Source organism: Cololabis saira, chromosome 14 (genome assembly GCF_033807715.1).
Source record: "Cololabis saira isolate AMF1-May2022 chromosome 14, fColSai1.1, whole genome shotgun sequence".
Classification (NCBI taxonomy): Eukaryota; Metazoa; Chordata; class Actinopteri; order Beloniformes; family Belonidae; genus Cololabis; species Cololabis saira.
In genome coordinates this window covers 15,270,161-15,293,053 of record NC_084600.1, presented here as the reverse complement: position 1 = coordinate 15,293,053, position 22,893 = coordinate 15,270,161, and the positions used below count along the sequence as shown (strand labels likewise).

Below are 22,893 nucleotides of genomic sequence, written 5' to 3'. Positions count from 1 at the left end.
GCAGTTGAAAATGTTCAAGCCTGCTGAAAGATGCCACCGCTTCCACTGAAAATATGTTTTTGGATTCAACTTATGGTAGTTATACTTTATCATCTGAAAAGGGCCTATTTTTACTTGCAGTATGAATTGAGGAAAAAAAAATACAAAATAATAGTTGACAAACTGTTAGAAAGTGGTAAATGTAGCTGAGGGAGAGGCATATTAAACCTCAAAAGATCTCAATGCATTGAGGTATCTGATGAAGTTGTATACCTTTTCAGCAGGGACCACTTTTTCAGAGCAGGGTTACGCCATTTATTGTTTACAGGTGATCTCTCTTCCTTTACTCTTACTTCCCTGCAGTTTCTGTCTGTCCATGTTATCTGAGAGCATCTGGAGTCATAAATACAACATGTTTGTGGTGTCGTGTCCTGGAATGCTGCTGAGGACAGGAATAGAGAGTATCACAAGTTTCACAAAGTCCATACATTTCATTTGCCACTGATCTCACAAACATTTCCGGAGGTGAAAGAGGAACAACGGTTTGAATTTCCTCCTGATAAGCAAATAGCAGTCCTGTTTTTTTAAAGCATAGTCCATACTGGTATGTTTACTCAGAAGAACGTTCTGCTCTGCACAGATAGTTTGACTTTGAATAGTCGAAGGTGAATGCAAATGCTATGTAGAATAAAAAAAGTGATGTATATTTTTAATGGACCGAAAACAGGTTTAACCAATTTATGAACTTTGTAAGTTGTGAAACTTTGACAACTTCATAGGCTCCTGCATTAACAGTAAAACAAAAAAACAAAACAGAAAATCACATTTGTAATTCAATTTAAAAGATTGAGAATAACTTAATAATAATAATAAAAGAGCAGCTTGGATACGTTTGCCACTTTTTGGTGTTAAAAGTTAATTATTTGAAATTTAAAGTTTAAATTGTTGCATTTTATTTTGAAAGGAAGCCACGTCAGATCCGGTTCCTGTACGTCTCTTTTTACGCTTTGAAGATTGTTTTTTCTTCAACAGCGAGGGTTAATTTGGCTGACAACGTTTACTTTAGATTTAAACATGAATTTTAAAGTACGACCTGCTACACGAGAAGACTGCAGAGAAGTATCGAGGATGATAATGGTACGCCAGTGCCGGCTGAGCATGCTGTGATTGTTGATTAATAAACCTTTACATTTACCTTAAATCATGCTTGCAGGAGCTGGCGGTTTATGAAAAGATGCCTGACCAAGTGAAGATATCACATGAAGGTAATTCAATAAACTGCATATAGAGAAATAACTGTCACTAAGTAAACATTTGCATAGAGCAGTGGTTCCCAACCTTTTTTCCTTGGATCCCCCCCTACTTGTGACCAGCCGGGCCCCCCGACCTGTACGTACTGGCACCAAAAGAGTAAAGTGATTCGTTACAAATCTTTAATTGAAAAAATGAACATTAATTATGTTTTTTTCATACGTTTCTCTTTGGTTTACCATGTATACATATGACTTTGTCTTTCTCACCTTCATTTTGTGTCACCAATGTATAAAATACGCACAGAAAATAATTGCAAGGACATAAAATAATAATAATAATTTTTTTAACATTTTTCCTTTAACAACCTGTCGGAGTAGTAGTATGATTAAATGTTGAATAATGATAATATTAATAATAATACGTTTTTATTAAAAAAAAAAAAAAGTAAATAAGTTTTTATCTTAACTTAGAAATATATTTTGGTCATTTTAAAATACTACGTGGGTTTATACAGACTTGGATTACAGTATTCCATTAGGTGTGTTATTATGATTTTTTATTTATTTAACATGCACAAATGTAATTTTTACAACTGCATATTTATAAAGCAGACAAAGTTTCGCGCCCCCCCAGAGATCTCAGGCGCCCCCCCAGGGGGGCCCGGACCCCAGGTTGGGAGACACTGGCATAGAGGATCATAACGTTTAAATAACTTTACCAGTGGAACTATTTAAACTAAATTCACCTGTGCTTTGTGATAATGTGTGATAAATGGAGCTCTGAACTAACACCTGAACCATACTGTTAAACGCGTTGGTGTTGCATTTATTAACTTATTACACGTTTAACCGAACAACAAATAACCCACAATTGTGTTGATAAAAGTTGAGTTTTTTACGAGGTAATGATGGTCATTTGATTATATTTATATATATATATATATATATATATATATATATATACATATATACACTATAAGGTTAAATGTGTGTTGAGATAAACTGATCAGTGTGTCCATCATCAAGGAGAAATGTTTTTTTTTTGTTTTGTTTTTTTCAGAAATATGGTTGTACTTCTTTTTACAATCTTCTTGTAAAAATAAGTAATTTATAGTGAGACAGAGTACTTTTGAATGTTTTATTTCAACCTAGTTACTAGACCAATATAAAATGTGTTTATTTGGTAAATTTGTCTTTGTGTAAATGTAGAGCTGGAGCGTGACGGTTTCTGCCAGAATCCCTTTTTCCAGTGCCTGGTTGCAGAAGTTCCCGAGGAGCAGAAATCCACTGAAGGTAAACTGTCGACTACAACCTTTTGTCTGCAGTCGTCCTTTCTCTGTCGTCATTAATCGGTCAGACCGTTTTTACAGGTCTCTCTTACAACTCTATGATAGCATTAGCCCCCCCACTGCGTTTTCCCCCTTTTAAATGGCTTGTTTCTTTCTGTCTTTCAGGATTTACAGTCGTGGGATACGCCCTTTACTTTTACACTTACAGTACGTGGGAGGGACGCTCGGTATATCTGGAGGACTTGTACGTGATGCCAGAATTCAGAGGTGCTGAATTTAGAGCCGTTTGTGTAAAACGAATAGGACCTAAATGATCCAGTTTAAATTAAAATCACTTCTGCAGTGAATCGAAATATCACTTTTTCTCTTTTGTGTCTTACACTCTTCATAGATTTTACTTTAAAATGTAATTTTCTCTTTAGGAAAGGGCATTGGGAAGGGTTTGCTGTGCAAAGTGGCTGAGGTGAGCATGTTTGAATTTGAGCATTAGTTTCTACAATATATATATATATATATATATATATATATATATATATATATATATGTATATGTATATGTATATGTGTGTATGCGTGTGTATTGTAAATACACGTAAACGGAGGATTTTGACAGTGACGTATGTGAGTGGTAGATCAGCCGTCTGCACGATTAAATGCAGTACTGCTTTGTTTAATCAGGTGGGGAAAGAGAAGGAGTGTGTGCGGCTGAACCTGTCTGTGCTGAACTGGAATACGCCGTCACGGGACTTCTATCTCGCTAAAGGAGCTCAGGACCTCACTGTCAGCGAAGGCTGGCACTTTATACGCTTTGATGGACAAAGTCTGGACAATTTAGTAAGTGCAGCTCCTAAGGAGTAGAAGATTGACAGTTGTACTGTTTCCAGCTGTAATTTTTACCTATTTTTTTTTTCCTTAATTATTGTACCTGATTTTTATCTACCTTGTTTTTCTCCTGGGTTCAGAGGAATTTAGTGTTTTGTTAAAATATTTTTAAAATCAGCCACATGTATTATAAACTCTGTAACATGATGTGACAGATGTGATACCGCGCATGTCCAGCAGGTGGCAGCAGACATCAGGCTCTTCACTAGGAACGTGTCTATCTTGTTGGCTGTCTTCCTTGGAAGAGTGTGATTTTTTTTTTTTTTTTAATGTGAATAAATCATTGGGTTTAATGGAAAATTACAATGAGATGCGTAAAGTGTTGACTTTCGTAAAGGAGCGGTCTAATGCTAGCTAATGTCAATCTAATGCTGCCAGTAGTAATATTTATCACTGTGAAATGTATCTGAAGTCAAAGGAAAATGTTGTATGTAACGTCACTCAGATGAAAGCTAATAACATCCTGTTGAAAGGGGCCGAAAAAAGCTAAAATGCTCAAAACCAATAAAAACCTCCCTGTTTTACACTCTTTCCTCAAGTGTTTTGGTTCTGACCTGAAATCTGAAAGACAATAGTACTCAATGCAACACTGCTTTTCCAGATTAACATGTTATAAAATCTGATTTATTTCAAAGAACTCATGTTCAGAAAAAGCATTTGATTAAAGCTATATTCCCTTTAACACCAGCCAGCTTACTCGTCATGTAGACTGCTGAAGCTTCTCTCAACGAGGCGACGGGCTGTTTGAACTTGTTATCACTTTTCTGAAAAAGGAGCTGGAGGATCATTCATCCCACGGTAATTTTAAAGTATACAATGTTAATCTCACTCAACCAAAACGTGAAGAAAGAGCAATGGCATCATTTAAAAAGAACCTTTTGTACTTTGTCAACCTTTTATCAAGTCAAGTCTATTTATAAAGCACATTTAAAACAACCTCAGTACATAATAAAATACAAAAACCTGAAAAAAACTAAAAACCCCTAAATAAACGTTCATACAGAAGGTAAGATAGATGTAAAAGGCTCAGAGCATTAAAAAGTCCTGACAGTTGCATATCTCTGGTCCTCGGACTAACAACAGGAATACAGAAGTTTTATTCTCAAAACTTTAAAACTGCTGTCACAATTAAATAAACAGTTGTTAGAATAAAGAAGAAAATGAACCTTTTGAACATTACAAAGCTATACAAGATACATTTCTGCGATATGCGATACTCCATAAAGAAGATTTACAAATCAAATCAGGATACTGTTTTCATTATTGTTAACATATGTACAACATTTAACTCGTTATGATCCCTTGAAGCAGAATGAATCGAGCGATTCGACCCGGCCGGCTCGGTGACCTCTCAGACGTAAGCGTTTCTGTCGTAGTTGCTCGGCGCTCTCTGGGACGTCGGGACAGCAGACAGGACGTGTCCTCTGGAGCTCGGCTGGTACGGGTACGCGCTAAGGGACGGGAGACATTTTTGAGCTATGGACATTACCAATCCGTGATATTTTGGCAGCAGAAACTCACACTTTTTCACTGGTTGAATCCATCCTGCAGGAACACAACAGGCAGGAACCTCCACAGATGGCGAACACACCTGAACCCCAGCCGATGTAGAGGCCCTGTCCGATCTCATACCTGCCACACAATAAACATCACACTCTGTTAAGCATCACTTATCCCCCCCCCCCGAGTAGCTGATGGAGCTCGTGGTGACTTACTTGGTCCCGGCATAAAACTGGTCGTAGAACTCCTGGGTGATGTTGGCTGCGTACCAGGAGATGGCGATCATGGTGCAAAGTCCTGCAAAACAGAGGACCATGTTTGCATTAGACGCAGAGTAAACAGTGATTTACACTCATTTCACACACGTTAAAGATAAAACATTCAAACAAGATTGTTCAAAGGCTCAAAGAGTTTTATTCAAAAGCAGCGTAGATGTCAATCAATGTAATCTTGAACCTTTTTATGCCAAAAATGATTTATTTCAGTCACGTAAAGCGAAGGTACCTGCTAGCAGCCGGTTGAAAACCTTTAGAAGTTGAAGGCGTGTTGCTTTTTAAAGATATTTTTTAAATTAAAAATAAAACAAAAGTAGACAGTTTTTGTGTATATTAACCTTGTTGCTTATACTTACTTTTCCTTTTATTTTTTTTTCACTCTCTCCAGATCTAAGGTTTCCTGTAAATTAAAAGTTGTCCACTAAAAGCATTTTATTTCTCTAATTCTAAAGTAACAAGAAAACCTTCAACTGTTGTGAACTATCTGCCTTTGGCCTCAAGTTTGTTAACATTTCTAAAACAATTACAGCTATGTGTCTTGCCTTGAATGGGCACTGGCTCCGAAAATAAATAATTATTCACTGTCTCACACGTTTAAATGTCCAAAATGTAAAAAATGAACACATTTACATTCTGGTATGAAAACATTTCTGGCCTCCAAAGCTGAAATTTCACATCCATAACTGAGGGGGATTTTTTTATGTTCCTCATCAGGGAAAATTATATGTAGCCATAAACATGACAACTAAAATGTAAATGAAAACCTAACAGAGCGTAATCCTTCTTATTTTGACCACAGTTTGGATCGTCGTGTTATCTGTACCAACAGGCCACTGCAGTCGGCTTCGGCTAGGCCAGGAAAGCTCCAGGGTCGAACCTTAAGGCATGTTTCCACCTGCGGGAGTTCCTGGTAGATTTTTCGGGGTCGGGCCCAAGTGCGCACGTTTCCATTACCAGGAACGGCCCTGTAACGTGGCCTTCAGGAACCTTTACGGGACAAAAAAACGGCCCTGTAGTCAGAGAGGCCCCGACCTCGTTGCTGGACCTGCTACCTTGCTCAGACCTTCACCCCGACGACTTCTGCAAATTATGTTTAAAGCTCATAAAAAAACTTTACCAATCAACATTCAGAAAAGATTTGAAAAAAGAGAAAGCAAGTATAACTTAAAAGGAACAGAGATCTTTAAAAAACCGAGATTCAGGACTAAATTGATGTAATGTTGTGTTTCTATTACTGTTTGCAACTATTTAAATCTGGGTTCAGTGAGCGAAACTACCGAAGACAAGTTCCCTGTCTGGCATGTTCATACTTGGCCAATAAAGCCTATTCTATTCTATTCTATTCTTTCTGTGAAATGAATCTGTTTATCTGAACAAAGAAACCAAAGAATCAAAATCAAACATTTCATTCAAAAGAACAATTAAAGCCAGTATGTTAAGGAAATATAATGAAATATGTTAGTTAAGTTTGACTGACATACCCATTGTGTCATGAAAGGTATTAACATAGTTTGTTGTTGTTTGAATGGTATTAACTGAAATGTAACTCGGGAACTAAAAAGGAATATGAATGTCTGTGTTGGCCGGCAGCTATTTTATTTCATTTTGTTGTTGTTTTTTAATTTACGTTCTTTGTAAATTGATTTCTTGGGGTAAACAGGCACATTGAATAAGATTATTCTTCTTCCTTCTCCCTTTCATTTGGAATTTAGGAACATTTGTGTTTATATGAAATTGTTCTTTTATTTTAATCAATGAATGAAATAAAGAATAAATAAACGGCCTCAGGCGAGCTGGGCGGCTGCTGGATGACCCGGGGGAGGCTGCTCGGAGCCCCTGCAGGCCTTGTTTCAGCTCTGCCAGTAATCATTTCAAAAGTCGTTCCAGTAGCGACATCAGAAATGAAAATGGGTTGAATCAGGAATGTCAGGAAACGCTAGCACCATAGCTTATCATACGTCGAGGTAAAACGCTAGTTTGAGAGGTGACTGAGGTTCGGTGGGCTCGTTAGTTTCTCCCTTTGGCCCGTTTTGGATCAGCCAGGGTTGGACAGAGTCATCCTCCACCAACAAGCCCCAAAAGCCCTCGCCAGAAAACCTCAGGGTGACTTCACAGACTTGTCCAGTTCTTTTTAAGCAGCATCGGTTCAGACTTGAAGGTCAAAGGACACATTTATTTGCATGATTGTGTTTGTTAGAGGATAACCTCTTCACCTAGTGAACCATTTACTGACCGCTTGTCTTCTGTATGCAGAAGACGGTGCGTCATGGTTGCTTTCCAAGAGGTGGCTAATCCAGGTGTCATGATGTTTCTGGACCAGCCTACATGTAGAATCAGGGCCCGGTTTTTCAAAAGGTTTAATCCGGATCAAATTGATCCGGATTTAGTAACCCTTTTTTTTGCTATCCAGGATCACGTAATCCAGCTTACTTTTGAGCCGGTTTTTCAAAGCAACATCGGATTGGATCAATCTGATCCGGATAGAAACTTTTCAGGATCACCAAATCTGGATAACCAGTGCTCAAATAGGGTAGGAAACACAATGTAGAACTATAGATATGTAAAGAGCAACAAGGGACGCAATAGTTAGACACTATTTCTGATTTGGATTTGTTTTGGATTTCAAAAACCAGTGATGCCATTGCCATTGCTTTGTTATTCTGTTTTATCATTGCATGCATCACTAAAAAATCATCTAAAAACAAAACAAAAATATTTTTGATTGTGATGAATTATAATATTATAATTAGTGACAGAATGATATATATTATTTGTGGTCAATATTGACAGCTGTTTGGGGGATTATTTTATGAGGCCAAACTCTTTCTACTTTGCTGTAGGCCTATACTGAAAGGCTGAATACGTTATAACCTACTTAATCACTGTAACCTGACGGATGAACAAATCAAATTAAAACCTTATGAATAAATAGGATATCTTGTAGGCTATACTGCATGATCCAAATATAGTGTTATTTGATACAATTTCAAAGTTTCATTACATTTTGGGCCTGAAATCTACGCTGAATCCACCCTTCTGATGGGATCAGTTTAATCCCGATTTTTTGGATCAAAGTGATCCCAATCCTACTAAAAAGTTTTGAAAAACCCAAACTGAAGGTTTGATCCAGATCAAAACCAGGATTGGATTACGTGATCTAATCCGATTACGTAATCCGTTTTGTCTTTTGAAAAACCCATTTTCATGATTTGATCCAATCCAAAATCCGAGCGGATTACTTTTGAAAAACCGGGCCCAGGGTGATTTCACTAACGACCTGCCGTCTACCTGCAGAGGAGCTGGTGCAGGGATCAGTTGGAGCAACTGCTGGAATTTATGGCACCTGGATTATCCACCTCTTAAACTCAGCTCTGGACGGCACAATTGTTCTTATATTCAGCTTTAAGTAATTTAAATGCAGCAAATACATGTTTGAGGGAGTCTGCAGAGTCTTTACCTTGCAATAAAAAGAAGATTCCTCCGATCGCTGCGATCCTCCCCTTCAGGACGTAGTTTTCACCACATACTTTCGAGCACTGCATCCCAGCGAGAGCGGCCAAGAGACCAAATGCTCCAAACACGATGGAGGAAATCATCAGCGCTCGGGAGGCCTGGATGTACCCTGCATGCAAACATCAAACCATACGTGAGAATGTGGTTATATATTATATTCATCTGGATTATTAAAACAAACCCATATTACAGGACATGAACTATAAGGACAGGTACCACAAAACATCCTGATTTTGGTACCTGTGCGATGAGGGCTTCTACCCACCACCCTATATCCCAGATTAAGCTGTTTGTTACGACAGCATTGTAGTTAAATCGTGGATTTAAAACTGAAATGTTCAATAAAAAGAAAAGAGGAGACAATTTAACCACAGAAATGAAGCAAAAACATGGCCTGAACACTGATCTGTTGTCAAGTGTCTACCACACTTTTACAATAATGATTTTACTTCTAGTATTAATACTTAAATACACAATTAATAACGTGATATAAGTTTAAAAAGACTTTGGTGCATTTAAGTGGTCCTGCTGTTGCTGTACCGTCGGCCCTTTGACAGGAACCATAAAGCTGATTAGAGCTGAGATGAAACAGCGCGTACGACCGCTGCCCCCAGATACCATCACGAGCAATCAGAAACCTCTTTCTATAGATGCAGGATACAGCTCGGCGACAGCGTGACAGGAACTACACAATAAAACACAATTACTTCCATTAAACTATTAAAACATCCAGGATGGTTTGACAGGTTTACATATTCATAATCGTAAAACCATCAGTTTCACGAAAGCAATGAGACAAAGGGGCACGTGACAAATCCCCCGACCACTTCTATCTCGCTGTTATCAGAGCAGATAGCGGGGGAATATTTTTCCGTGACGAGACGAATTCCTGGAGAGAAAAAAATGTACGAGTTCACATTTTATTGTTGTGTAAAAAAATTGGTTAGCTTAGCCAAGCAGCTAATCGGTGCAGCACTCCGGTGTGTGACTTTGGGTTGTATTTTTGGCCAAATATTTGTTTTGTCATCACATCTTATCATCCTACCATAAGTTATCACCGTTCCTGCTTAGAAAACTTGGAAACAAGCAAAATGCGTTTCCTTGACCCCTCGTCCGTCAGGGTCAACGAAACAAAAACCGCCCTTGGTCACATTTCAGCGTCAGATTAACCTGTTTTCATGAAACTCGTCGACCTGTTGCTCCAACAGTTGTGTCTTTCCTCGACATACGACTAAGATATAAGTCTGATAATCAATATAAATCCCTCCACCACGTACCGCTGAGAGCGAGCAGAGATGGAAAATCCCGACAGTTGTGAACCCCTGTAGAGTCGGTTGCACAGGACATCCAGAGGTTTTCATAGATGGTTGACGTGGTGATAACATTCCCGTCCACCGAAGACTCCCGCCAGTATCGGTTGGGGATGGCCACCCCGACCAACAGCCAACCCAGAAAGCCCAAAAAGCAAGCCAAAGCTTCCACCGCTGCGTTCATGTTTATCTCCGTCCTGCCTGTTTTAGACTCAGATCGCTGCTTAATACAACGTTAACCGTCCAAACGATCTTCCTGCTCCAAACTATTTAGTCACAACACAGCCCTGGTGGGGCTGACCACGTCCCAGTAACCCCTGAGTCAAAACGCTAAGAAAGGATCTAGAAATTAATCATTAATTCTCAACAAGCCCACTCATTATTTTCCATTTTATTCTCTATGCTTTTGAGCTCTTTGAATGATACAAATGTTGATTCAACTTACAGAACAGGGCAGTTGTTCTGTTATCTGGGTAAACATTTGTGTTCACGCTATTCAGGGAAAAGTTCAGCCTTCAGAACTGCTCGCTTTTGTCCGTAGACTTGAAGCTATTACTCATTCTTGTCATTAGCTGTCAACACTATGTCAACAATTTTAATAAATCTGTGCGGAGACCAGTTTTGACTCTGAACTTCACCCTGTGTTGGACACCGATGGGCTGACGGGACCGTTTGCGCCCCCTAGAGGCGAGTCAGATACTGACACAGGGGTCCCGCCCAGACCTGGCCTTATCATTGGTCGTTTGTGATTGAGTCTCCTGGGCGTGTGTCATCACAAGGTGTGAACAGGCCCATAGATGATCGGATCTGATGGATGCAGAAATCTTACTCTCAGCGCTTGAGTGACAAGTTTGTTTTCATTAATCCAGGTTTTTTTTTTTAAAGAAGAGAAATTCATGCATGAATTTTCACGGAGGCCAACTCAGCAGAGGCCCAGAAAGTTGGTCACAGGGGCGTCAATAGTTTTTGAGGACAGGGGGCGCATAGTCCCCAAGAGATGAGCAGGATGTGAGTGAACTAGTGAGCGAGCACAAAATTTCACAAACAGATACAGTATGTATTGCAAAGGAAAGAAAGAGAAAAAAATAAAGAAAGAATAGAAAAATAAACATGGTGTGACAGACTTCACAAAAATATTCTATACATAACAAAACCTGTAATTGTGACAACCGGTTGAAAACTTCTAAATGAATATCAATTATTGACAAGTGATATACATTTCTTTGTTTTTTGTTTGTTGTGATTAATTTAATAGACTTTAAAAAAATCAATTTCAATCAGAAACAGCTTAAATAATGGGGTTGAATTTTGAAATGTACTTTTGTGAATATGGAATTTACCTAATAAAATATAGAGGTTAACAATAGTGCAAATGTTTTTCTCTTTGAATTCAAAATAGGTAATAACATTTTTCCCTTCTATGTTGATTTTATATGTTGTTTTACACCGTATGTAGTTCTCAAGTTATTTCCAATAGTACTACTATGAGCAACCATAGAACAGGTGAGTTACACTTTCAGGTTCAGTTTTACAAAAGGTACACTTGGTCATTTAAACCTCTTGAAGTTGCAGCTAAATAGGCTATTGCAACTAAGATTTTGCTCTTCATGGCTTATTTTCATGATCGCGGATGATCAGGTGTAAGGTTTGTCCTCTCTAAAGACAAATTGATCCAAATGTGCATTCAATTAAATTAAATTATTGCATTTACACCAATTGAAGACACATGGAGTACCACTCGATGAAAGTGAGCTGCTCAGCAAGTATGTATTATTATTATGTGTGAAAATAAATATTGTAACGCATGTCCATCACAGATTATCTGTAGGATGGGTTTGGAAATAGTAATAAAAGCATGAACGTCCGTTTATAGTCACGACTGTGTTTGCACAATTTTAGTGCCTCTTTCTTTCTTTCTTTCTTTCTTTCTTTCTTTCTTTCTTTCTTTCTTTCTTTCTTTCTTTCTTTCTTTCTTTCTTTCTTTCTTTCTTTCTTTCTTTCTTTCTTTCTTTCTTTCTTTGACTGGATACTTAAGTTTAAAATGTTAATATAACCCAAGAGGGTCTCTGGTTCGCAGAAATGCGCACAGTCTGAGCTCTGCTTGCAAATCCATAACACAAATCAGCTGGTAGTTTTATAGAAATATATGAATACAATAAACATATCAATAATATATAAACTCTAACATCTCTTGTATGAACAGCTTATCTCACCGCATGAATAGTTATTGGTAATTTAGATTAGTCAAAGAAGAGAAGTGCGCGTCTCAGTCAAAGAAAATTCACCCAATATCAATATTGATTTAAAAATGCACACTCAGCTATTTCATTACCCTCAACATCAGAGTAAACTGTTAGTAACAATGATAATTTGAGACAATATTATTTAAGCTCGTGCATTTTTTTAAACACAAGATAAATTAAAGATAAAGAATAATAATAAAGAATAGTGACACCTAATTGTCTTTTCTGGGTTATTGATGCAGATTTGATTTAAACAGGTATACTCGGGCAGTTTGTGTTTTCACTTACCTGGGAGCGCAAAAATGGATGGGAAATCCCGACAGTTAAAGATCCCCGTGTCCTCGCTGGCACAGGACACCCAGAGGTTTTCATAGATAGTGGAGGTGACAATTACGCTCCCCTCTGTTGTGGATTCTTTCCAATACTCATCCTGGAGAGATACGTAAACCAATATCCAGCCAACAAAACCCAGCAAAAGTGCTACAAGCTCAACGTTGTCCCTCATCTTGCCAGTAGGCCAATTTTCTATTAATAATTAAAGAGCGGATTCCTCGGATCTGCAGGGCGCACGGCGCTCCTTCACAGCGCCACGGGCTGCTGGAAATGATCTGGAGAAATACCCAACTGCCTCAAGACTAATTTACTACAGGGTGGTCTGGGTTACACATGTTGCCCCGCTCCGTGATGTGCAGGGGGTTATAAAGTCCCGGGTGGACAGGACGGATCTCTGCCGAGGAAACACCTTCCTGCCCGGTGCGCTCAGCCGCTCAGCAGCGTCCTTGTTTCGGCTCCCAGTTCTCTGGCTGCCTGCTGTTTCCCGGCATCGTTTTGGGCATGTGTCACCTGTCACCCTCCCTTTTTTGGACACTCCTCGAACTTCTCCACCTCTTATCACGGACGCCGGATGTATGTAGGGAAAGTTTTGCATTAAATTATGTCCCACATAAATACAGTTAAGGCAGACGTGCTCTTTGCTTCTACTGCCAGTTAACTTAACCCCCCCCCCCCCCCCCCCCCTCTCTCTGATAAACCAATCACACCCCTCTGCCCTTATACAGACTGACTCCTTAACTCTGTTGTGGTCCATCTTCAATTCAATTCAATTCATATTACAACAAAATAGCCCATGGGCCAGAGCCCAAAATTTCACTTGTCAGTACCACTCAAGGTGACAAAACTTGCTTATCATTCCTGAGTGGCAGCTGTATCATAGTTATCAGCTCATAAAGTTACCCACCCCCTTCAGAAAATTACACTTTAGATGCTGGTGCATATCCTGGTTTAGACTCATGCAGGATATCTGTCAATGTTTCACAATATTGTCTTTGGTATCATTTTAAAGGGGACCTTTTAAGCATTCATTCAAGATGTGATACATTTCCTGAATCCTTATGGTCCTGTGAGTATTCCAATTTTTGTATTTTGCGTCTCTGTTGTTCCTATGACACAGGGCTAAATTTAGGCAATTTAGGCGAAAATTGTGTGATTTTTTTATAGTTTAAAGAGCTGCAGTGACCTCGATGTTGGTCAGAAAGATTCACATCTTAGCTTGAATGAATGCTTAAAATGATACCAAAGGCAATATTGTGAAACATTGACAGATATCCTGTACGTGAGTCTAAACCAGGATATGCACCAGCATCTAAAATGTAATTTTCAGAACTTCATGAGATGATAACTATGATACAGCTGCCTCTCAGGAAGGGTTATCATACCAAAATATCATCTACAGACAATTTCAAAAATTATAAGCAAGTTTTGTCACCTTGAGTGGTACTGATATCTGGTCTGGCCCATGGACTAGAAGTTCTCTCTAGGATCTTTGCAGAGACCCAGAACATGACCCCCGAGCAATTATTACATAAACATAACATAAAAAATGGCAGGTAAAAACTCCCCGAGTGGGAGAAAAACCTTAAGCCAAACAGTGGCAAGAAAAACTCCACTTTAGGAGGAAGAAACCTGGACCAGGACCTGGATCATAAGGAGGGACCCTCCTGCCGGAGGTAAGTTGGTAAGTTGTTGGACTACAGAGATGACTATATAAACAGATGCAGACAGCAGACACTGAGGTGGTCAGAGGGGGGGCTGCAGGTCAGCATGCAGCTCCTGAAGCTCTGGCCTGCACACATGCACAGAAGAGAAAAAGGAGAGGGGGCAGACCAGCACAACAAACTAGAAGAACAATGGAGAACAATGATGGTTATGAGATACTTATACTAACTGAGGGTTGATCTGAGGAAATGAAAGAAAAGAAAAGGGGGGAATGAGGGGTGATGGGCACCGCCCAGTGGATCATGTTGGTGGCCCCCTGCAGCGTAGCTCTATAGCAGCATATCTAGGATGAAGCTCTGTTTAAGACAAACTGTCTGGTCCTGTAGCTGTAGCTATGACTTCTGGCTGTAACAAGCATCTTCCCTCATCTTTATCAGGTTCTTACGGGCCACGTAGGATGGTTTTACACTCTCACTCTGCGTACAAGACACAGAATTGTATCTCCTAGATTAGACTGGCTGTATAGCCTGGATGTATGGCCCTAACTGGTTCTGGATTGGAGGAATAGCTTTGAATAAGGGCAGAGGTAATTTTTAAGTCCTTGACATGGAACACTAGTGGCATTAATGAGTTGTTAAAAACAGAGAAACTTCCTTAGAAATAATAAAATAGATATAGATCTACTACAGGAGCTATGTCTATGTTAGGCTAACGCACAATCAATGGCAAGGGCAGACCTTTCACTCCTCCTCCATCCCGATCGCAGGGTGTCGCCGCATTGATGGGTTCTGGATCCATACAAAGATCGGTCACCATTTAACTCTAAAACTCTAAAAGAAATAGCAGATTTCAAACTTGTAGACATCAGGTGAGACAAACATAAGAAGTTTTAAAAAGTTGAAGCGGATCTGGACGGATGGAAGTCTCTTCCTACATCCCTAAGTGGAAGAATACATTTGATTAAAATTAATATTTTACCCAAATGTCTTTATTTGTTTCAAACACTGCCAACACCAATACCGAAAATGTTCTTTGAACACCTGGAGAGACTGATATCTACATTTCTGAACAGGGAGGCCTAAATCCTTTTTCAGTTATATTATTTAGCTGCTCAAACCAGACCTATCTATCTGGATTTGGATAAAGACTTGGAACAGCCTCCATCCTAGAAATGGACCGAACAGCTGAAGTGTTATCTATTACTCCATTTATTAATTCTTATCACAACCAAAAAACGTAACTCCAAATCCAATTAAAAAACATACGTCAATCATCTGGGATAAAATCAGAGCAAAGTTCCACAGAGTGTAGAGAAACCGGTCCCACCCTGTTCCATTTTAACTCGGTTGTTCCTGGAGCATCGAGAGGCGACGTGACCAGAGACAGGTATAACAGAGGTGTGTGCACTTTTCGACACTTATATGAGCACAATAATCTCAGATCCTTTGAACAACTGAGGCTCTCTTCCGGGCTCCCTTCTGCACATTTTTTTGAATTCTTACAAGTCCAAGATTTTATGAGGGGACAGCAAGGTGGGAACTGATCCCCTAGAGGACTCTGAGATGGACAATGTGATACTAGACACTAGACATATTTATGTAACAGACCAATGAGTCTGGCAGAAATTAAAGCTCATAATGCAAAACCTATGGGAATCAGACTCTGATTCGGCCTTGGAGGACTCAGTTCTCAGTCATTCTCCTACAACAGCCGACACCAACTGTTACAGTTTAATCTCCTGCAGGGAGATAAGTAGTAACTACTCTGAACGCTGAAACAGGATCCCTTCTGCACATGTTCTGGACGTGTAGAAGTTTGGAGATCAATTTTGGACTTTGTGAAGGATATGGTTCTCATCTGATGATTGTCATCAGATTAGCCTTAGTTGTAGCTAACAAATGTATAGCTATCAACTGTAGAAGCGAGGATCCCCCCCAGTGTTTATTTATGGCTTAAAGAGCTCTCGTCATACTCAGAAAAGATCATGCTTAGTCTCAGGAAAATGTTGGGGGAAGATTTGTTACCTTGTTATCTAGTAGAGCTGTTGCTGTAGGTGATGTTTATGGTCGGAAATGAAGCTGGGCTTGATCCTGTTATTCACTTGATGTTAAGGTAAATAACCCAACATGTGAGGTGCAATGTGACCTTATGTGAGCCGGATTTCACTTTATCCAAGTCTTCTGCTGCTATTTCTATCATCTGAACCAACCTGTTTAGTTTCACCTCTGTATGGATATGACTATATGCTATTGTTGTTGTTGTAACTTAATTTGAGTTTATTTATTTATACTTTCCTTATCTTTTTTGTTTTATTTTATTGTATCAGTATTGTTGTTGTTATTTTTTTTTTTATAATAATGATAGTGATGATGATGGTAATAAAAACGTGTTTCAAGAGGCTGTTCTGGAGTGCTGAGTCATTACGACAAAATGTGTGAAGATTTACATACGAATGGTAATTAGATAAATGGGGAAAGATTTTGCGGGTACAAACTAAGGGATGTTTGTAATGAAATATTATTCAGAGTGTTTTTTTTCATCATCTCATGTCATCCCTTCCCTCGTATCACCTTTTAGTTAGAATTGGTAGCTTGTAATTTCAGAAAAGTTATTTCAAGTTCTCTAAGCAAAAACTTATATGGAAATACTGGATGAATTGTTTGGATGATTTATTGTGAACTTACACATTCTTTACTTATACTATTGGCTGGTTAAGCATTAACAAGGTTGCAGAAGGACAAAAGTTGCTTTGAAATCTTTGCTTTCAGGTAATGCTTTTTCCCCCTTTTTTCCCTTGACTGTAAAGATTAAATAATGACGTCTGTTCTGTTATAATGTGAATATTGACACAGTGCAATGCTATAGAAACTGGCCAAAGGCCAGGCTCTTCCTCCACACCCTTATGATTAATTATCCTTTCATAAATATGGAAGGAATTTATGGATAATGTCCGAAATCCACATTTTCAGGGTTCGATATAGCTCCACTCATAGGTCTCTCACCTAAATCTCCCCAGCGGTGTGTGAAGATGGGTTTTACTTTGTTTGCCTCAAACGAATTGTATTACAAACTTCAAACCATTTACAGTTCGTATCTTATCAATACTCATACTATATCAATACTCTTGTCAGCCACCCTTCAAATACACAGTTCAAAGTGCTCTCATATACAGTGTTTACAGTATTGAGAAGGTTTTCAAACTTTACCTACTAATCTTGCGTCTGTTAATGTTTTATTTTCTTGCCTTTTAATCAATTAGTCGAATGATTTATGCACTTTTGTCCTCTCTGACCTCCGGTCTCAAAGGGAAAGTCCACCTCACGGAAACCTGCTGAGGGTTCGGGGTTTACGACCTCCGGTACTGACTGAGGCCTCGCGTCATAGAGGGGCACATAATTGTATTTAATCAAGAGAAATTTTATTGGCATTGTCCTTAATTGTAATATTTCCTTAATTGAAATTAACACATAATAGGATTTTTGTTTGTTTTCGACAAACCCAAATAAATACTTGTTTTCATACTGTACTTTCATGTGCTCATTTCCCTTTCATGTGTATTTTATTAGATAATGTTAGATTATTACACATTTATGAGGCAGTTGAGGTCATCTGAGTCTGCCGAATGATTTATTATCCTAACAGAAGCTATTCAGGTAAATTACTTTTAGATTGATAACGTATTCACACCAATATCAAATGTTATCTCACATAGTTTAACTTTGTGCAGCTTACTCTGTGTATGTGAGCACGTCTGTCACTACACCCACACCAGGCTGATGCTGTGAGCTGAGCGTGACGCCCAACACTCAGATACTCACGGTTTTAAAGATACACCGTAGCACGTATCATATATCATCCCTCCAGTTAATTTTAGTGCAGATATGCAGCACAATCAGAAGCTGGTCATGTGACCACCCTGAGCAGTTTCAGGTTCTTTGAGGTCATAGAACCAGAACAATAATAACCTGTGAGGTCAATCCCCAGTTCCTCACTGTAGTGTTCTTCACAACCAGCCAGTTGAACTAGTGACCAGTTACAAATATGTCGGCACTATAATTGATAATATGCTCAAATTTGATGTGAACTGTGATACGCTTTGCAATAAAAAGGTCAACAACGCCTATTTTGTCTGAGGAAGCTCACTAAATTCCAGGTAGACAAAACCCTGATGAAAATGTTTTATAGTGCTTATATTGAATCTGTTATTTCATTTTGTATCATTTTTTGGTACGGAAATCTTGCCAGCAAGGAAAAAAACTCCCTGGGGAGAATTGTGCGTGTTGCTTCTAAAGTTGCTGGGATGAAGTTCAGCAGTCTGGACAAAATGTTTAATTCTCAGGTGCTTAAGAAAGCAATGTTAATTCGCAGGGACGATATAAGAATATAAGCTTCTTCCCTCTGGCCTTCGCATAACTGTTCCGCCAGCTACAAAAAATCGATACAAATTTTCCTTTGTGCCTCTCTCCATTAAGGCTTTGAGGCTGCAGAGAAAAGGAGGTAACTGTGGCTCTTTGGTTTAGAACCTGGTCCATGCTGCCAGTTGTTGAAATTTATTTAAAACTATTTATGCTGATCCGTAGTCTCCCTTTTTTATTGCTTCTCCGTCCTTGTGTTCTGTGGACTATGAGCTTGGCACATCTGAGGTAGTTTTTCTCTACTTGCATCATGTATTTATGTCTGAACGTAGCTGTATGATGAATGTGTGCTGAATGATTATATCTGCTGCAAACCTAATCGCCCCTCAAGTGACAAATTAATAAAGTGAAGTGAAGTGAAGTGAAGTGATCACACAATTCACCCAACTACAGGACATTATTCTGAAAGAAGACCGGTCTACTAAAAGGATAAACATTATTCTGAAAGAGGGCAAATACTGAAAGCTGCTGTAACACTCGTGGATAAACTCATTTCCAAAAGGAAAGAAAGTCATCGCCGTTGGTGTCATCTCTAGTTAACAATCTCTCGTATGGTGTCACTTCAATGTCAAGTATCTTGGGAATGAAAACCCAATTCTGAAAATTATAATCCAAAATCTGATAACCAAAACCCAGAGTCTTTCATCTTTCTCGGTTGCATTTCTGAAATGTGTATCAAATCAGCACCTTGTCAATCTACAGCAGGGGGCAGGACATAGCCAAGGCCTAGCAGCTCATTGGCTACCGAATGCCTCAGTGCTTTACGTCAATGGAGGTACGGTGTTAATGTCATTAATACCGTTATCATATATGATAAAGAAAGAACGGACATCAACAAATCACCTACTGGTTCTCCAGTAGGTGAGTAACGCAACAAGCAGGGGTTTGGGTTTGACGCCAGGGCGCTACTAGAGCTCGGCTGTGTCTCGCGCCCTTGATTGTAGAAGAAATGTAGATTAGGCCACTTCAGAGTTGCAACCAAAAAAAGAAAAGACCCAACCAAGAAAGAGGGATAACCCAGACAGGTGACTGGACTCCGGGTCAGAGATTTTGATTCCTTGGATACAAATTCTGGGTTTTGGTTCTCAGATTTTGGGTTTTGATTGGCATTACATCCGGTGTTGATCTGAGGCCCATTCTTGCAACTAATAAAGCAGAAAATCCCTAATTTTGACAAGAGAAATCGACAAGTCCGTGACTAATGTGTCAAAAGAAAAAAAGAAACTGGCTTCTTGTAATAAATGAGTGCACTTAATATTAATAGTTCAACCATCCTTGATTACAGTTATACAGACTGAGTGAAGGCCAGAAAGAAGTCAAGATGTTCAGGTTGGTCAGGACGTTACTGTTGTTTATGGCGTAGTCTTATCATTTCTTTATAAAAATGCAACTCTATTAATAAATTAGAGACGTGCCATTCAACATGTAGAAGTATTGCATAATAATGTAAGATTAGAAAGGACAGGAGTCTAGGAGTCCAGAGATATGTGAACAGATTTGTTGGTGGCTTTCAATTAAAAAAAGAAAAAACCCACAATGAAATCAACAAAAATAATAATAATAATCCATCCATCCATCCATCCATCCATCCATCCATCCATCCATCCATCCATCCATCCATCCATCCATCCATCCATCCATCCATCCATCCATCCATCCACCCATCCATCCATCCATCCATCCATCCATCCATCCATCCATCCATCCATCCATCCATCCATCCATCCATCCATCCATCCATCCACCCATCCATCCATCCATCCATCCATCCATCCATCCATTCATCCATCCATCCATCCATCCATCCATCCATCCATCAGTCCATCCATCCATCCATCCACCTATCCATCCATCCATCCATCCACCCATCCATCCATCCATCCATCCATCCATCCATCCATCCATCCATCCATCCATCCATCCATCCATCAGTCCATCCATCCATCCATCCATCCATCCATCCATCCATCCATCCATCCATCCATCCATCCATCCATCCATCCATCCATCCATCCATCCATCCATCCATCAGTCCATCCATCCATCCATACATCCATCCATTTCTATACCTGAATGAAAGAATCATGATAAGAATTGTACGTTATCCAGACTGCATGTTTCAGCTTTTTCTGCAGATGTTCAGGACTTAGGAGGACTCTTCTGAATAGTCCAGTGTTTCACTCTCGGTTATTCCTGGCTGTTTTTTAGACCTTGCAACAGACTTTTCCCGACACTGAGCAGCACATTTTGCCCAGAATATGTTGATAATCCTGAGATTTCACCTGCACAGATTCAAGACCTCCTGTACCAAACGCAGTGAAGCAGCTCCAGAACATAACCAAGCCTCCTCCATGTTTCACAGTACCTACGGTAGTCTTCTTTTCAAGATTCCTTATTTGTGAGTGAGCCAGCGTCCCGGCACAACGAAACCTCATTCCAGTACAGCCTGTCCAAAGAGAACGCATAAAAAAAAGTTGAATTTCTCCATCTGTGAACATGGAGCTGCTGTCAATCGACGAAGATCTCCAGTTTCAGACATTCTTCCAGAATCTTTGTGACTTGTCAAAATGTATTATGATGATTTTCTTTCAAGAGTAGAGTCCTCTTTGGTTTTCCTCTTTGGTCCAGTGGAGGATGATGTGATCTGACACTGATGTGTCTTGACCTTGGAGTTCACCTTGAATCTCTTTAGAAGTTTTCCAAGGGTTTTTAGTTAGCAGCCGTATCATCTGTCTCTTCAGTTTGTCTTTAGTTTTCCTGTTGCTGCCGCTCTCGTGATGGTGAATCCAGCGAGGTTGATTATAGTCCTGTGGCCCCCCCTAAACATCTGGATGCTTTTTATGATGTAGTCACAGGGACATCAAGCTGCTTGGAGATGGTCTTGTAGCCTTTAACATTTGTCTGGGGTTGTTTTTTGATCTCCTCAGACTCTCCTCACTCCCCTTTGCTTTCCCTGCTCCATGTTCAGTCTGCGAAACACCATGATACCAAATGGCTTGAAGTGATGACTTCTAATCCTTTACATACATAGTAAGGCTGAACGATTGATTGCAATTGCGATATGGTCTTGATATCATAAAATGCGATTTTGAAGTACTGATTTAACTTTTTCTTTCCTCGCGTGAGTCAGAGACGTCGTCACTCGTCAGTCTCAGTTCACCGATCGGTGTTAAGATATTGGTCATTTATGTGCCCTTGAAAAGAGGTGATTAAACAAGTAACACCACCAGATCTGGTTTAAATGTCTTTGAGCTTTTTAAACTGTTTCACTTTGAAATGGAGCAGGAGCCCTCTCTGCTGACGCTGAAGTTAGTTAGTAGTTAGTTAGTTAGTTAGTTAGTTAGTTAGTTACTCACACAAACCCCACTCCTCCGCATACACACAACAGACACATCATAATAATTAAAATGTAGAGTTAAGAATAAATAAATAAAATGAAACAAAATAAATAAAACATTTACATGTAGAAGATTGTTGTTTTCCTTGTTTTATAATGTTTAATCCTTTATCTTGCTTGAGTAACATGGATTATTTAATGGATTAGGAATCTCTCCATCATAGTTTGGCACCATGGGGGCCCCCAAACAGTATCTTGCATTTGGCCCCCACAAGGCTAGAAACAGGCCTGAAACCTTGCCCCTATTATACATAATTATACAGTTATACAGAGTGCATGTATTCATTAAAGTTAAAGGTGTGTGAGCAGTTCTATTTGCACAATATCTACAACGCCACCTTCACACCAGTCACACACTTCTTAAAAAGTAATGTATTTAATGTAAAATATTACACTATTGAGCTAAACTTACGGTACACTCATGAGTCACTCGTGGGTTTCGTGGGTTCGGCAGTGCTGGTTAAATAATGTAACCTTTGTCTAACTTTGAAGGGATAGTATTTGTATAAGTAGCAGAGTTTCGGTGAAGTCAGTGTTTCAATGGCTGGTTGAGTAAATCTAAAGACAAATGCATTAAACAAACATCAGTATGGATAGTGGACTCTTATATGGATGAAATTGTTAGACTCGATGTTGGTTACTTCATCACTTTGGTTGAGACTGAAATATGTTGACTATTACTGCAATTAATTTTCTTGATTATTTTTGATGGATCTATAAGACACTGGATGAACCTGGGGGACTTCCTTTAAAATCCTCATTCATTGGTTAAACTAAAGATCTTCGGTCTTTTTTTGTGCACATTTTGGTATTTAAATAGTTCTATATATTTTCATATGTGAC

The 22,893-nt window shown here is 39.2% G+C and overlaps 2 protein-coding genes across 3 annotated transcripts; one reads left to right on the top strand and one right to left on the bottom strand.

Annotated features, from left to right (window-relative positions):
- Nucleotides 1-972: 972 nt before the first annotated feature.
- sat2b (spermidine/spermine N1-acetyltransferase family member 2b) lies at nt 973-3,915 on the top strand. Its single transcript, XM_061740913.1, has 6 exons — nt 973-1,116; nt 1,193-1,244; nt 2,442-2,525; nt 2,687-2,788; nt 2,944-2,984; nt 3,199-3,915. Exons 1-6 carry the CDS (start codon nt 1,054-1,056, stop codon nt 3,376-3,378), a joined length of 522 nt encoding a protein of 173 aa, XP_061596897.1. The 5' UTR covers nt 973-1,053; the 3' UTR covers nt 3,379-3,915.
- A 95-nt stretch (nt 3,916-4,010) lies between these two features.
- LOC133460298 (claudin-15-like) lies at nt 4,011-13,153 on the bottom strand. 2 transcript variants are annotated; one of them, XM_061740911.1, is made up of 5 exons: nt 12,532-13,153; nt 8,635-8,799; nt 5,118-5,199; nt 4,924-5,034; nt 4,011-4,853 (listed from the first exon to the last, which is right to left on the bottom strand). In XM_061740911.1, the coding sequence occupies exons 1-5, from the start codon at nt 12,746-12,748 to the stop codon at nt 4,754-4,756; spliced, it is 675 nt and encodes a 224-aa protein (XP_061596895.1). In that variant the 5' UTR covers nt 12,749-13,153; the 3' UTR covers nt 4,011-4,753. The 2 variants fall into 2 exon arrangements, with proteins under 2 accessions (XP_061596895.1, XP_061596896.1); XM_061740912.1 differs by lacking the exon at nt 12,532-13,153 and adding an exon at nt 9,968-10,336.
- Between the last annotated feature and the right edge of the window lie 9,740 nt (nt 13,154-22,893).